The 16,181-nt window shown below is 37.2% G+C and overlaps 2 protein-coding genes across 4 annotated transcripts in view; both read right to left on the bottom strand.

Moving 5' to 3' along the window:
• Positions 1-6,216, bottom strand: part of LOC134147255 (BTB/POZ domain-containing protein KCTD5-like) — a 37,070-nt gene extending 30,854 nt beyond the window's left edge. For both annotated transcript variants that reach the window (XM_062588229.1, XM_062588228.1), the window contains exon 1: positions 5,911-6,216. In XM_062588229.1, the coding sequence (XP_062444213.1) occupies positions 5,911-6,153 (243 nt within the window). In that variant the 5' untranslated portion in view covers positions 6,154-6,216. The remainder of the gene's footprint in view (positions 1-5,910) is intronic.
• A 232-nt stretch (positions 6,217-6,448) lies between these two features.
• Positions 6,449-16,181, bottom strand: part of PDPK1 (3-phosphoinositide dependent protein kinase 1) — a 38,019-nt gene continuing 28,286 nt past the window's right edge. For both annotated transcript variants that reach the window (XM_062588348.1, XM_062588350.1), the window contains 6 exons: positions 15,674-15,770; positions 14,282-14,455; positions 13,671-13,888; positions 13,141-13,198; positions 11,996-12,148; positions 6,449-11,428 (listed from right to left, as the gene is read on the bottom strand). In XM_062588348.1, the coding sequence (XP_062444332.1) occupies positions 11,321-11,428; positions 11,996-12,148; positions 13,141-13,198; positions 13,671-13,888; positions 14,282-14,455; positions 15,674-15,770 (808 nt within the window). In that variant the 3' untranslated portion in view covers positions 6,449-11,320. The remainder of the gene's footprint in view (positions 11,429-11,995; positions 12,149-13,140; positions 13,199-13,670; positions 13,889-14,281; positions 14,456-15,673; positions 15,771-16,181) is intronic.

Raw genomic sequence — 16,181 nt, 5'->3', positions numbered from 1 at the left:
TTCAACACGCACTAAGTACTTGATGTTGAAATCTCTCTAAGAAAAGCAGCTTACACTAGGACTTTAAGGAAATTTGCGTAAACATAAATCCAATAAATGCAGACCCAGTAATACTGCATGGGTCTCAAAGTACGGGTCATAAGACTGTATTTGTTCCACACCCTCAGAATATTAAGTCAGCAGTGGCTTCATCTACATGCCATGAAAACACACTTTACTCTCATATGTAATCAGCATTTGGGAGACTCTTTACAAAAAACAGTTTTATTTTAAGACAGGAAAAACATACACTTCAAATGTGATCTACAGAGTTTAAAGGTGTTACTATAGCTTCAATATTAATAGCCTGTATTGTCCCAGATATGCCACTTCCTTTGCTAACAACTTAAGTAGGATTCTACCAACTTTCGACAAACCTGAATCTTCACTCTGTCACAAACAGAGCAGGTATTTTGGATATTGTCTCCCAACTTTCACAATTGCCAGACAAATTTGTATTCTGATAGAGTCTCAATCTTGTTTCTTGCAGATATGTTCTATACAAACATATATGTTAATGTTTATCAGAATAGCAATTAGAATCCAGGTTTCCTCTCTACTCTGTGTAGTCATGTCACCACACTCTCTGACCCAGTGAGTGTGTTATACAAATTCTGCCAATCTTTGTAAGGATACTGAAATAAAATGTTCCATTTGTCATTGTGCAAACTCAAAAGTGGTAATAAACCATACAGGCATTTGTATGTTACTACACTCTTTAAGCAGACTTATAGCCTCTGAATACTTAATATAACAGCAGCACACTGAACCAATTTCTTTTATTTCCTATACTAGAGCAACTTGATCTAAAGAACATTTCTGTTTTTCTGGTACATGAGCTATGCAATTGAAATACAACAAATAAGAATCTTGAAATACATGGAAGAATTTTTCTATACCCTTCTAAATCTTACTTAAACTTACTGCAAAGCTGTCTCCTTAGATACTTTTCTGAAACAGACATACTCAGAATCCATCCTGGCAAGCTCCTGGCTCAAAGCTTTGCTCCAATATACGTACAAAACCCAACATTATTTATATATACACACTGAGCAAGTAAAAGTTCTGCTAATGGCAATGGTATGCTGAGAAAAACAGTAATATTTGGCACCTTTATTTAGGACCCTGAATCTGGATTTAGAAGCAACTTCTAACTGTCTCTCTCACCTTCCTATTTTTTTTTTTTTTTTTTTTTTTTTTTTTTTTTTTTTTTGTATCTTGACCTAGATGTCCAGAACACATTTTTCTCAAAATACCGTTGGAATACCATTGGAAGACTACCAATACTAATCAAAACTACATTAATAACAACACATGCCCATCCAACTAGTCAGAAATCTCTTGATGAAATAAACTTTGTATCTTAAAATAGTGGCTATAATTAAGGTGCTTTTCTTTCACTGATTATTTAGCACTGACAGCTAAGGATGTGCTACTAAGAAGGGTTTTTGTTTGATTGTTTGTTTTAATATTCAGTGCTTCCTTCCTTCCTTAACAGACTCTACCTCAGTGCAATTATCCCTAACTTTAGAAAGATTTTAAAAATCAAAACATGAGCACTGTTGACAAAATCATTAAGAATAGCTGACAAGTCTGCTGCTTTGGCAAAAGTTTAAAGAATGATAAAAACAGTCTGCAAAGCAAAAGCTGGTATTCAGAGAAAATAGGAAGGTGCTGAAACGAGGAAATACCTAGCAGTAAAACATAAAATGTAAGCACTAAAAAAGTTAAACAAGGATGAAAAAAATGAGCTTTATTTTCAAAGCATTCAAACTCTGCTTGTCTATTTTTACATGTTCACCTCTAAAGCAAGGTCTAAACACTGAACACAAATCCTATTGTAAACAGTAGATATGACCGCTACCACATACACATTTGCTGAAATGAGTAGTCCTTCAATCCTAGTCTTAAATACAAAGATACACATCATTCTGTGAAAAACAATACACTCACAACACCTCACAATCTCATTCCAACCACTACTTGATTTTCCAGAGCATGTCACAGTTAACCTTCCTTATGTTGCAACTGGTAGCACATCTAATTCTAAAAGACAGGCTGCATGGCATTGTTCAACATTAGCACCTGTAGATAATTTGAAGACAAACATGATGTCTTTCTTGAAGCCTTTCAACTTTTTTAGTAGCAAGAGTTATTGAAATATTATGAATTATGTAGTTAAATAAAAAAATTGGTGTGCAAATAACAGTAGATAAAAATCATTATATATACCACTGACATTTGCAGAGTATAATCTATGAATATAGTCATATTTCAGTTTCCTGTTCCCACTTCTAATATAGTCATCTAGTTATCATCTCTTATAACTTCTTAATGCACCAATGTAGTTAAATTTTATGTGCTTGGCTCATTGAATTTAAGCAAAGAAACCTCCATTATTAATAATTTGGAGTTTGTTATAGATCTATCCTCATTTATATTCTGTGATAAATACTTCTTACGGTTTTATTTTCTAAAGAAAAAAGGAATGCAAACTTCTTTTTTTCTCCTCAAACACACATATTTACTGGTGCATGAACTAATTTAATTGTTGGCTCTTCTTGCTCCTCAGTGTGCAATCTGTCCCTTTCCCTTTTGTCAGCTACAGCAACAGTGGAACTTTCAAAAAGGTGGTTTAACTCACTGAAGCAGCAAAAACTGTACATCTCCTCCATTTTTGCTGATAGTTTTCGAATTTAAAAGTAGGTGTTTAAAACCCTTGTGATCTTTAAGAGGAAAATACAATGGAATCAAAAGCAGGGAATTATAGGTCACAGATCAGCTCTAACATTCCAGGCTTTGAGAGCCTTAGTATTTTAACTGCCTCCTTATAAGAGCTACTGTTTTATGAGCACAAAATTACACTGCACAGCACAGTTGCCACGAATAATCTTTAGTACATGGTTATGAGAAATATATCAACTTAGTAACAAGTTACAGCTCATAAAGGGATCCCAAAAAGTGAACCCAGAAGAAAAAAAAAATCTGTTACTACCCAGTTTTTATTTACATATATAGGGTAAAAGAATAGAATCTGAATTCATAGTGAGAACATAAACATCATCCATATTCCCTTGAAATATCTGTGGCCATCAGTTAAAAGCATCTGGTATTTCAAAACTAAACCAGACAGTCAGTCTATAAACATGCTATTCTATCGAGACACTGTTTACAAACTGGTGCGATATCAAGGAAGGATTTATTTTCTCTTAAAATAACATCTACAGCATTGGATAACTTGTTTTCTGGGTGGGGGAGAAACTGATCGATTCATGATCTGTGCTTTATAGAAAACAAGGAATCTAAAAGCAGATTCTGAATCAAATCCCTGGAGGACAGATCCTACGCGTTTAAGTAAAACTTAGGGACAGGGATTAATATAGGATAACAGGTAGCCTAAAATATAGGCCAATTCCCTATGTCTGCAAACTCCAAGACGACAGTTGACTATAGAGAACAGGCTCTGAATGAATGAAGTGCAAAATCAGTGATTACAGTGCAGATGGTCAAAATAGTGAGGCCTGAAACTAACAAATTCTGTACTGAAAATAAGTCTATAGCAGATATTTAATTAGGAAAGGCTTTACTTTTGATACATTAAACTGAGCACATAAAGGTTCACATACCCACAGATTACATCTCCAGGATTTTCTCCAAACTCAGATTTTTACAACAATTCGTAGTTTTCTCCTATATCCACTGCTTGCCTCATGTCACCTATTTGTGTAATAATCTATTAAAGATGACTATATTAACCACTATTTTATAAAAAAGTAAGATTGAATCTTAAATATGATTATGCACTTGCAACCACCTCCAGAAACTGCCCTAGCTGTATCAGACTGGAGAGAGGACCATAATTCCATATTCCCATCTTACACTGCAAATCCACTGCAGGTTCAACCAGGCTACTTACAATTACAGGACAATGCAATTTGCAGCTTTTTAAACTGGTTCCCATCAAACTTCTGTATTGGCAAGAAAGGAAACACTCGATAATATCTGAACAGCTCAGATAAACTATAGACATCTACCCTGGAAATAGAGCTCCATCTTCCCGCACCTGTGACAGCAACCACCTTTACATTATCATGTACCTATTAACAACTACAGCCTACTTAAGTCTAGAAACATGAAAGGAATACATCAGGTCTCTCCACACCCTAACAAATAGCTCAATAATCTTTGCATAAATTTACAGTTTGGTGCTACATTCCACTGATTTAAACAATGTAGAGAGAAAAAGCTTAATTAGTAGCTCCATTGAGTTCTCCAAGACGTGAACACTTTACTGATTATTCTTGTGAAAGATTATTTAGTCATCAATTGTTGAAGAGAGTCAGTCGAAATACCTTACCTAGGACTAAATCACATCTTCTGAAAATGTGCCTACTCTCCGAAGACATCAAAAAATAGCAATTAATAGCTTCTTCTAGTGGATTAACTGAAACATTTGCCTTAATTATTAAAAGCATTCTTCATTTTTTAGGAATCCTGAGAAGAAAGCTTTTCCTTTCGCTTTCAAGTAAAGACAGTTGCTGACTCCAAGAAAGTCACCTAGATTTTTTATATTTTTAAAGGTCAGTCTAAGTTAAGCCTCTCCAGAAAAAACAAGCTGAACCAAAACTGAAGTAACAAAACCCAACCTCCAAACTGCCATACTTTAAGGTATTTTTTCCATAACCCTGGAACGTTATTGATGCTCTGTTCTGTATTTTCTCAAGTGTTTCTACATCTTTTTTAGAAGCTAGGCATGAGGAAATGAAGAGATTTACTACTGGTCTCACTAAAAAAAGATTATATATCTAAAAATTGTCTCTTTATCATTAACATATTGTTTATATATTCAAGGATCAAAAGCTGCTCCTTTCTCTTTCCTGAATGTGCTACACTGGAAGTCCATTTTTAGTCCAATATACTCCAAAATCTCTTTTGGAGCCAGTGCTTTCGAAGACAGTCTTCTGTTCTATTACTGTACTGTATTCTCTGTTCCCAGATGCATGACTTTGCACATCTATCTGTTCCAGAACATATTCTGTTTGAAAAGGCATATTCTGTTTGAAATGTTTTCTAAGCAATCCTGATTGTTTATTTGAATGCTTTATATCCACCCATTACTACATACCACAAATAAAAGTTTCATCAATAGTTTTTCTTTTCCAAGTAAAAATGAATCATAATGAATACAAAAATATTGCCTATGTGATACAGCCCATACTGTATATATAATATTCTACTCAAAAAACCTGCTGAGACACAGTATGCTGCAACTGAGAAAAGTTGTTTTTCTAACACATTGAATTCCAGTTTCATGCAGTGTTCTTTAATAACAAGCAGAAAAATCCATACAGAAAAATAGCTTGACTTGGTTCTTCAAACTGAACTCTGGAGTGATGACAGTGCAGAAATAGCACGACATCAATGTAGGCATATACTCCACTAAAACTAAATCCATAAGCTAAGTCAGAAAATCATTAAATTTAAATAAACACTTATGTGATTCTGGGCTCTCTTTGATTTATCTGCACATACGCAACTAAGTCATTCAAGAACCAAATCAGTCTACAAGAGCTCTGCCCGTGCCCACCCTCTAAATAAAAATTCCTCGAAGTGCGTGGGCTAGTTAAGTAATATTATCCTTCAGAAACCCCCCAAACAGCGGCAGAGCTTAAACCTGGTGTTTCCGCAGACTGAGCCTTCACCGTGCACTCGCAGCACTGTGCCCCGCGCTCCTTCTCTGCCGACGCGGGGAGCGAACGAGGCCGGCCGACGGGGAACAGCAGGCCCGGCCCCGGCCCTGGCCCGGCGGGAGAGGCGAGGGGCTGGGCCCGGGCTCGGGCCCGACGGCGGGGCCCAGCGCGCCGCGCTCACCTTGTCCGAGTCCAGGTCGGGGTCCGCCTGGCAGAGGCGGAAGAGGAAGGACTTGGGGTCCCTGCAGAGCGTCTGCCGAGTGGTCAGGAAGCAAGTGCCCCCCACGTTCAGCCGCACCCACTTGCCGGGGACAGCGCCGGCGGGTGGCGCAGAGCTGCAGCGGCGGCAGGGCGCGCCCGGGCCTCCCAGGCTGAGGCCGCCGATCGGCGGCACCGGGAAATCGCAGTGGTTCTCCGCCGCCATCCTCCCTGCCGCCGGAAGCGTCCGCCGCAACTACGGGTCCCCGGGCGCACCTCCCACCGGAAGCGTCCCTCGGGGAACTGCACCCCTCCCCTCGCCGCCCCCCCCGCGGCGCGGGGCCGCCAGCCCGCCCCCGCCGCCTGCCGCCCCGCGGCCCTGCGCACCGGCTCCGCAGGCGCCGGCCCCCGCCCCGGAAGCGGCGGCCGCCGGCCGGGTGAGCGGGCGGGCCCTGGTCCCGCTCTGCCCCGCAGAGCGCCCCCCGCCCCCCGCGCGGAGCAAGGAGGAGGCGGAGGCCGGCCCGGACCCTACATGCCTTTATTACAGACTACCGAGCATAAGTGAAATCCATCATCCAGTCACTAGCTACACATCTACAGCACAGAGATCTGTCGGGAGGAGAATAAACGGTCATTAAATTATGAGATATGATTAAATCATCGACCAATAGAAAATTTATATAATAAGCCAGAAAAAGGTGTAAAATATAGTTTACAATAATTATTCACATTCAAGGCTGTACATCAATACATACAACACCATGGCCCCAAACATGAATTCAATCCAAATAATTCATATATTAGAATTTAAATAACACAGACTGAAGTAGAGGCCAATAAAGAGCCAGCAAATAACCTTATAAGAATAAAAATACAAAAGTGTATCTTATCATTGCATTATTTGTTTCCATTTTAGTATGTTTGGGGGGGGTTCTTTTTTTTATTTTTATTTTTTTATTTTTTATTTTTTTGCTTTACCTGTACATCACAGTTACAGCTACAAACCAGGTAGAGAATATTACACACAACTGACTGCCACCAACCTCAAAAACAGCTAGCACACAACTATCAAGACGGATTATGGTTTTTTTGGTTTTTTTTTTTTTTTTTTTTTTTTTTTTTTGGTCAGATACAGCAATTGCAAGTTCTGCCACCATTTAGAACATTTGCCACATCCATTCAGAATTAGTACATGGTCATAGGAAGCTTTGTCAAGTGGTAACCATCCAAATTCAATGTCACGCAGACTAGGTTATTGGGCGCTTAAGAACTTCACCGTTTTCACTGTGTAAGTCAGCTCTAAGAAAGAGGAAATCAATCCCTAAATTCATCACAGTCCTCACCTTAGCTGAAAACATGCCATTTTGGTTCAGAGAATTACTTGCCTGCAAGCTCACTTGATCAACAGATGGACAATGTGTCATTAAGCTTTGCAGGGACAATTCCTTTTGATTAATAAAATATTTGCCTAAAATACTACAGGCATTCAGCAAAATTTCAGATATAAATACCACACCTATTTGTATAATTCCCTAGCAGAGAGAATAACCAGAATCCACAAACCACGTCTTTAGGCAACTATTAATACAGAAGTTCTTTACATAGACTAGGTGTTCAAATCAAGTGTTCTTTCATCCACAGACCAAAGGAAGCCGTTGTTTTGACTTCGCTAAATCATTTAGAAGAAATAATTAAATTTGTGTGGAAAATTCTTATGATTCTTTGAAGCTCCCAATACAAAATTTAGTGATGTCAAACATACTTATTAAGTGTGTTGTGCTATGAAAGTGGAGTAGATGCATCACATCTTTTTTTCAAACCTACTGAGGATTTTCCAAGACTATATATAAACAGATACACTTCACAGTTAAATCATGGTAGGAAGAGAAAAACAATCAGTGGAGCACAGTACTATTTGATAGATTACAGTGTCCTCAAGCATCTAGTGCTTAGCAAATGATGTCTTAATAACCCAGGTGGCATTAGTCTGTTCACAATGCTTCAACATCACATCTGAAGTTGAAAGAGGTACAAAAATAAGTCATCTTTAAAATATGTCCTGCTGTAAATTGGACTTTAAGGCCAGTGGCAATAAAGTAATTTCTTCATTTTTTCAAAGTTTCAACTTTTCCATAACTGGGCTAGAAAATGAACAATGTGGCTCAAAAATTCTTTCTAGTAATAGTACTTCAGCCTTTCTTAAGCGCCACCCAATAGAAAACCAACGCAACAGCCACTTTCCTGAACTTTGCATCCCAAACAAAATGAGAGTCATCATTAATGACTAGAATCTTTATAAATGATAGGTAAGTGCTCAAATTCCACAAGATGGAATGAATTAACAGACTATTTGTTTTAATAGGTTTGCAGTGAGGAGCCTTAAGAGTCCTTCAGTGACTAGCACCCCTCCTCTAATCTGAAAGACCACAGATGGAAGAGCAGGGAGACTAACTGTTTCATCTATAGCTTTGAAGAACTTCCCCCTTGCATTTGATTACACAAACTTCCATGAATCACTGGAGTAGTCTTCAAGACTATGATTTGAAACTACCCCATTCTTCAAGTATACACATCTAAACTAGGAAACAGTCCTTCATAGTATGCAGCACCTTCCAATACACATTTAAGTGGGGGCAAACTGGTGAAACCTACTTAAATTCACATTGTTTCTGTCCTGCCTCACCTTATCCTTCCACCATCTTCCAAAAACTATAGCTTTCACTTAAAGTCAGAAAAAGACAAACATCTCTCTCAGAAAAGCTTTTGGTCCCTCCCCCAAAAAAGCAGCAGTTGAGGAAGACTCAATTTGAAACATTAAAGTTCTGAAGGGAGGGATGCCAGTAAGAGAGGATCACAGTTTTCTATGATGACATTGTCAAAAGAAAAAAAAAAAAAAGAAAGAAAGAAAAAGGAATACTAAAATATAGACATCAGTTTTCCAGACTTCTGCAGCTTACTGCTGTCAAAATTTCTTTGGTTTAAAGTTTTTGGAGGCAGGTGGGGACAAGGAGGAACTAGACAGAGAAGATTTTCTTTTAAGGTGTGAAAAAGCACAGGAAGTATTTTGTTATGGCAAGATGACTGCACATCTAAATGTTACACGAAACATGTTCAAATGTTTCTGTATTTCCACCTATTTAGCTGAAGCAAACAGGCCAATGGAGATCACCAGCTCCTACTGAAGTTAAAGAGTTCACTATTAGCAGAACAACTTTGCCAGAGACACTTGGAAGTAAAGTTTTGGCACATGAGCAACTGCTGTAGCATCATGAAGCTCCATCACTGCCAGATTCTCTGGTATGAAATTTGGAATATGTCTACATCTCTATACCAAAGGCTAAATCCAGAATCTGTAGAATTCCCTCTAGTGGAGTTCAACAGCTACAGAATGAATGGATACCACCACAACAAACTCAGCATGGCATCTTTTAACTATAGGTTTAACAAAAGTATACTGCGCTATTCAGATTTTACTGACAAGGAGTCTGCCTTCTATGTGGTGAAATTTATACTGGAAAGTGGATAGTCTGCTTTTCTCATCTCACTCACTTGCAAGACACCTTAGCTCCTCTAATACCAGACACTGTAAGCTAGTGATTTACTCTTCTCAAGTCTGTGTGTATGGTGGGATAACATAAAAGATGACTACATGAATATAGTTTTCCAAAAGAAAAAGCAATTGCACTCTCCTTTAAAGACTGGAAGAAACTAAGAACTGAATTGTCAACAAGTTTAACCACACAACACTTTTTTTAATCCACAATAAACCTCCCTCTCCTAGTGCAAATAAATCTAATATTCATGTGTTTTCTAAGACTCCCTGATAAGCCACAAAAAAGCAGCCTATGAGTTTTCTTAAAGTTACAGCGGAACACTTTTTTTTCTTTGGTGGAAGGAAAAAGCACTTCATAACAGACCTCAAGAGGCAAAGAGATGGTATTTGTAGAAGAGGAATAAATAGGTGTGATGTTTATACTGCTTTTAAAATAAGGAAGGAATGCCTTTGCCCATACCTGGGTCATTCCTCTCTGCAATGTTCAGGAACATGAGTGTGTTGAAAACATCATTAGGGAAGTCATTTTAGCATGTAGAAAGTTATGTCTTTGCTACATTACGAGAAATGTTTGACCACAAAAAAGCCTTAATTTGAAAAGGATAAAGGAGACTGATATGAGAAATATTTTCATTTTATAGATATGCTTTAAGTACCATACATTTTTCCCTTTGTATCAACACTTTCATTTGGATTTTCAACCATTCAGATTATTGTATGGGTCTAATATTTAAACTGTTTAAAACTTTTTTCAGAATTGCTAAAAGGTATGAAGTATTTGCCCAAACACCAAAAACAGGATTATTTGTACATCTCATTATACAAAGAGACAAAAATCAAGTCATCAGTTGTACAAAGTTTTTGCACTTCCTTCTCTACCCAGGTAAATAAGTTGGCCCCTCTAAAATGCACAATACATGCAAAACCTGGAAAGAAAGCTTCTAGCCCTCATCTCCTGAAAACGTGAAAAACTATTTACTACTTCAATAGTAACTTTTTTTTTTACACTAACTATTTAATTGTTTAGTTAGCATTAGTTAAAAGCATGCTGGTAAGTTTATTGTCCCTTGATTAAACACACATATGCAAATTAAAATTAAAATTCAAAGTTTAAAACTTTATATGCTTCAGAAGCCAACATTTCAATTTTAGAAAACTTTCAGTGCCATGTTCAACATTTTACTCTCTCACAACCTTTATCATTGGAGTTTGTCTGCCAGACACATACATCTGATTCATTCACATAATTATTAAAGTACCACGTAAATCCTGCAACCAGAACTATATCAGGAGTTATGCAAGGGTGCAACTGACCTGGCTACAAATGCCATATACCAATAAGCTGGGGACATAGGGGAAAGGAAGAGAAAACAGAGGTGGTGCTTAGGAGAGGCATATAAAAGCTCCCTGATGAAATACAGTTTAATGATAATCTGAAAGTCACAGAAAACTCCAGCCCCATAAAATGCAAGGCTGGCACATGATTTGGGGTGTGTGCGTGTGGATTGGTTTTAACTGATCTTAAGTGAAGCTGGTAATGCAAGGTCTATCTGCTAGTTTGCACAGAAATTGAGCTGAAGTGCACAAAGCAATCTTCACTGCGATGATATGCATGTGGAAGCCTCAACAGAAGCACAGAGAGCGAGCAAAGTGACCCTGAATTCCATTAGGTTTTCGCTTTAAAAACAAAACAAAACAAAACAAAACAAAGAACAGAGTATTTCAGACATATGCTTCCCCTTGAGATGGGTAATAGATGGGTTGGGAAGATTCCTCTGATCGGCTGCACGTGGAGTTCTAGCAGCAAGTAGGGAGACTGGGAAATTTTGGATGAGCTTTACTATTTAGCAGCATTCTGGTGGTATCTGTGCCGCCAAACTTCATGTATCTTTTTGCACCATTTATGAGCATTCCCACTTGGGTCCATCAGGTAATATGTCCTGTTTGGCTACAAGTGAACAACATTTCAATGAGTATTCCAAACACAGTTAAACCAAAAAGCAGCAAATATTCTGCACCTACCAATAAAATAAATATTCAGAATCAGTTCATCATCTTTTCAAAAGTTAAATTTAATTACAATTAAATTTATATATAATATATATATATATAATATATATATTTGTGAGATAAGTAGTCAAACAAACTGACAATATATTGTTGGCATACTACTTGTGAGCCACTCTACACAAGAAGTGCTATATATCAAAAGTCATTCTTAAGTACTTCTTTTCAGACCACAAAATCTATTTGTATTGTATTTATACTTATATAAATCTTAAAATTTATTTCAAGAAAAGACATATTCTTTTTTTTTGTTAAGCTATTAAGGCTAGTAACCTACAGTCAAAAGTAATCTTACAATTAATGACTATATTTAAGGAATTAAATCTTTTCTGGAAAAAAAATTCTTTATTCTTTCTAACAATTCACAATAGTTTTCCTAGAATCTTAGTGTAACTTGTAAAAAAAAAAAAAAAAAAAAAAAAAAGGAAAGAAAGAAAAAGTCACTTACTGTGTGAACAAAAAATGTCTTAAAATTCTTGGCTTCTGGGCGCAACTCTAAAGACCACGGAATTTCTCCTTTTAGAACTTTGTTGACGGGATCCACATAATAGAGATGAGGCCCTTCTGTAAGCAGCAACTGGCGTCGACGTGCAAACAATCCCTAACAAGAGAAGTAGAAGTAGCAATACAAAATGCATAAAGTTAAATGATAAAACTACTTAAAACTCTCAGATCTGTTTTTAGTCTGTGGGGTCTCTACAACTATACTGAAATGAGGGTTACCGTGAGATCATCAGTTATTTAATGACGAAGACCTATAGACTGTAAAACAGCAAAATTAACATGCTCTAGTTGGCAAAACACAGACTTTTTGCTTGGGAGGGAGGGCAGGGGAAGATGGGGATGTAAACTTCTGAACTTAATGGAAGTAGAATTAAAACAGCTCAGTTGGAAGATAATTTGACTGTGGAATTTCTTTTACTTTACATATATGACCTCACTCCTCTTTTTCTCTGTGTCTCGGTGCATTAATACCATATGGCAAAACACAAGCAGTATTTTAAGTAGTAATGGTTTTCTGCAGAAAATAAGGAGTAAAGAGCTAATAACTTAGATGGAAGACAATCTACTTTCCTGTAAAGCTGACAGAAACTAAGACTATCGTTGCTCCTACGTACTATGTTACTGTTAATTTTTAAGGCTGTTCTAATGCCACCTCCTCTCTCTCTGTCAGGATGTAGGCACTAATAAGATCCAGGAAAAAAGAATGACAGTTCAGAACAACATGGGCTTATATTTTAGCTCCAAATATTAGTGTCTCAATCCACATGCAGACATGCATCAAGATAAAGTATTTACTGGACCATCAGATAAACAGAAGGAGAGGGAAAGAAAATTTACTGTAGTTTTGAAATGAAAGCATCAATAGCACATTCACTTTCTGCCTTTCTTAAAAAAGAGCATACCACAAAATTAAAGAAAAAATCTCTAAAGGAAAGCACTACATCTTCTATAAAAATAAATGAGTTCAACACAATTAGATTAAATAAGGAAGTTTTAAAATAGATTCCTCATCCATGCTGCAAATGTGCAAGAAAGTCACAACAACATTTTTGCTACGTGGGATTAAGAAAAAAAAAGAAAAAACCTTACCTTTCTTTTGTCTACGGGGCCCATTTTTAGGATTAAGTTATTTTCTACAAACTGATGCCTTAAAAGAAAGAAAAATAACTATTATTACACAAGTAATTCTTCCACAGAACAGTCACCATTATTTTAACTTAGTAATTTTCCATTTTTCTCTAGTGGTCTCCTTTTCTCAGAGTCATGAACAACTGTAATAGATGAGTTTTGGCCTCTTCCTTATTCCATCCTGAACAGTTATTTTCTAGAATCTGTCAGGAAAGTCACAACTGAGAAACTCTTCTCAAAAGTGAAGAGAAATGCTACCGAGCACGTTTGGAAAGTATTTTGGTTAGGTATCAACAGAACAGTATAATTCAAAAAACTTGTATCAACTATGAGAACGAAGGAATCTAGCTAGTTCTAGGACTCTGTAGAGGTGCAGACTTCTTCACTTGAAGATACTAAGTTTCACAAAAATTAATTTGAATCAAAATAACTTTCTCCTTGATTCCTTACTTCAATGCAAATAACAAATAACTATACTCAAAAGAGCTTACCAAGGATTTCCACCAGCCTGTTTTGCCAGAAGTAACCTTTTTTCATCTTCAGAAAACTGTAGGTCCAGCTCAAAGGAATTGTTGTCAAGATCATGAATATACTGTTCAATATTGCCTCCTGATGTCTGTGGGGGACTCGTCTCTGGGGCAGACAGGGAATGGGAAGAGGCAGAACCAGAAACTTGCATGCAACCAAACTGACTCAGGAGATTGTCATACTAAAGGAGGGAAAAATTGGAAATTAGTGTTGCTTGCTTGCTTAAGTTTCTTTTGCTATGAACAATTACAGTTGCTTTTAGTTTAAGACTTTGGTTCAGCACACTTCTGGACACAAAGGCAGCCTACTCTATAGATGACAGGCACTTCTCACAAAAAGCTTGCTTGGCCAAAAGCAAGCAAACCAGAATGTCTTCCAAGTAACAGCTTAATCAGAAAAGTGTTGAGTAGTTCAACTTTTGCCCATTAATTGTTTATTAAATTCTGTTAATGAAGTCTGTTCATTAAAATACAACCAGCAGTAGTTTTAATACAAACGTTTGATAAAGCAGTAATTATGCTGTATAACAATCTCAAGCAGCATCAGAGCTGATTATAGCAAAAGACAAACATACATTTCCGTAACAGTCTTCATCATCCTCTGACATGGCAGGTAAGTATGCTGTGAGTTTTGGCGGGGTCTGAAGATGTAGGTTCTCCCATACAATGGATTCAAAAAAGGGATGAGCCTTAAGAGGTCCATACCCTCCCATTTCTTCACATCCTAATCTATTGGTAGCGTCCAGAACCTGAATAAATTAAAATGAAGGTAATTAATGTGTATAAAATGAAAAAACCTTTCAAAAGTCACATTAAACTCTTGAACAAGGGCCGAGGACCATTCACATTTGTACTGCTACATGTAGAAACTCTTAAAACCAGTTGGTCTTACTCCCTTAAACATACATGTCTGGAATATGAGGAGACTGATTAAAATACAAGATGTTACTTGTTAGTATGTCTTGCTTGCACCATTCTGTACTAGATAAGCCTGCACAGCTGGAAAAGGAGTGCTTTTTTGGGGCCACACAATTTTTTGGCTTTGTTTCGTTCATAAAGACTGAAACAAAACGAAGCCAACATACACAGGCAGCCTGATGGGAGTATTCCTTTAAGCACAGTCCAGCATTACATTCTGATGATGCAAGACAGCTGTTGCAGCTGTAGGTGGTGCCAAAGACCAATCTCTCAAGCACCTTAAAACAGCACAGTTCTCAGGATGTTGACACAACCTGGATCTCACTACTCAGTGGGCACACTCTGGCAACAGAGCTGGCCTGGACACAGGAACCCTTTACAAGGGCTGTACTCATTGCTATCCACAGATGCAAGTCACAGTTTTTTTTTTTCCCATGCTAATATACCACACTATCCAGCTTCAAGAAGCCTAAAACCAATGGAAATGTTTTCTTCACATTCATTTTAGTATCACTGCTGTATCTCACTATTAAGACTTTTTTTTGTCCCCTCTCCTTTTTTCCCCCTTTTCTGACAAACATTCACATAGACAATAACTATTTGGCTGATATGATAATGAGATATGAACTAAGTGCTCTAAAATGCAAGGCAAGTTGGTTCGTATTTTAACAAATAACATCTCTCGTGATAAACAGAACGCTATTTTCAAGGAAATAATACGTTATGCAACTTGTGAAGAATTAACCTGAGTACCACGTAAACCTGAATATCTAAATCTCAAATTTTGTATGTACTGAACAGTATTTCAAACCATTTGCTTCCACTTGCCTGAGATATACTTCCTGTCTAAACTTTAGAATTCAGATAAAAAAATCTTTAAGTGCTGTTTAATAACAGGTATCAACTCCTCTATGCAGTCAGTAATGCTCAAAGTTGTTCTTCCTACAAAGTTTGTGATAGAGTCAATAAAACCTTCAGGAAAAAAGAACTACATGATATATTGAATGTTCTCAATGTCATCAAGTCATTTAACGAGAGCAAGTATTTACCAATAGCTTTTCTACAAGGTCTTTTGCCTTGGGAAAAAATTTTTCTGGAAAGTCATATTCCAACTTTATTATCTTCTGGAATATAAGATATTCATTTCTGCAAAAGAGAAAGAAATAGCTCTAGTTATTAGTTCTCCCTTAGTTCTCTCATTAGTTCTCTTGAGTCTCCAACATGATTCTTTCATCTTAGCAGTGTGCAAGATGGATAAATATTAAATGGGAGATCTACAAGCTAAAAGTCAAGTTCCCATAAATCCCTCTGGCATACTTAAGGGGAAATAGTCTTCTACGTATGATCTGGTAAGCACTGGATGCTTGAATAATAACGGGAAAATTTCAAATGGCTCAATATAGGGAGCCTCATATTCTCTTCATGAAGACAGATTCCTTAAGGATATAAACTACGCAGGGAATCCTAGGATAAATTTAGCACTCTCTCTCAGGAACTCTAGCTATACTTGTCTTAGCATCTTTATGACTTCAGAAAGGAAATCTAAATAAATACACA

The sequence above is a fragment of the Rhea pennata genome, chromosome 15, assembly GCF_028389875.1.
Source record: "Rhea pennata isolate bPtePen1 chromosome 15, bPtePen1.pri, whole genome shotgun sequence".
Classification (NCBI taxonomy): domain Eukaryota; kingdom Metazoa; phylum Chordata; class Aves; order Rheiformes; family Rheidae; genus Rhea; species Rhea pennata.
This window is presented reverse-complemented; position numbering and strand designations above follow the sequence as displayed.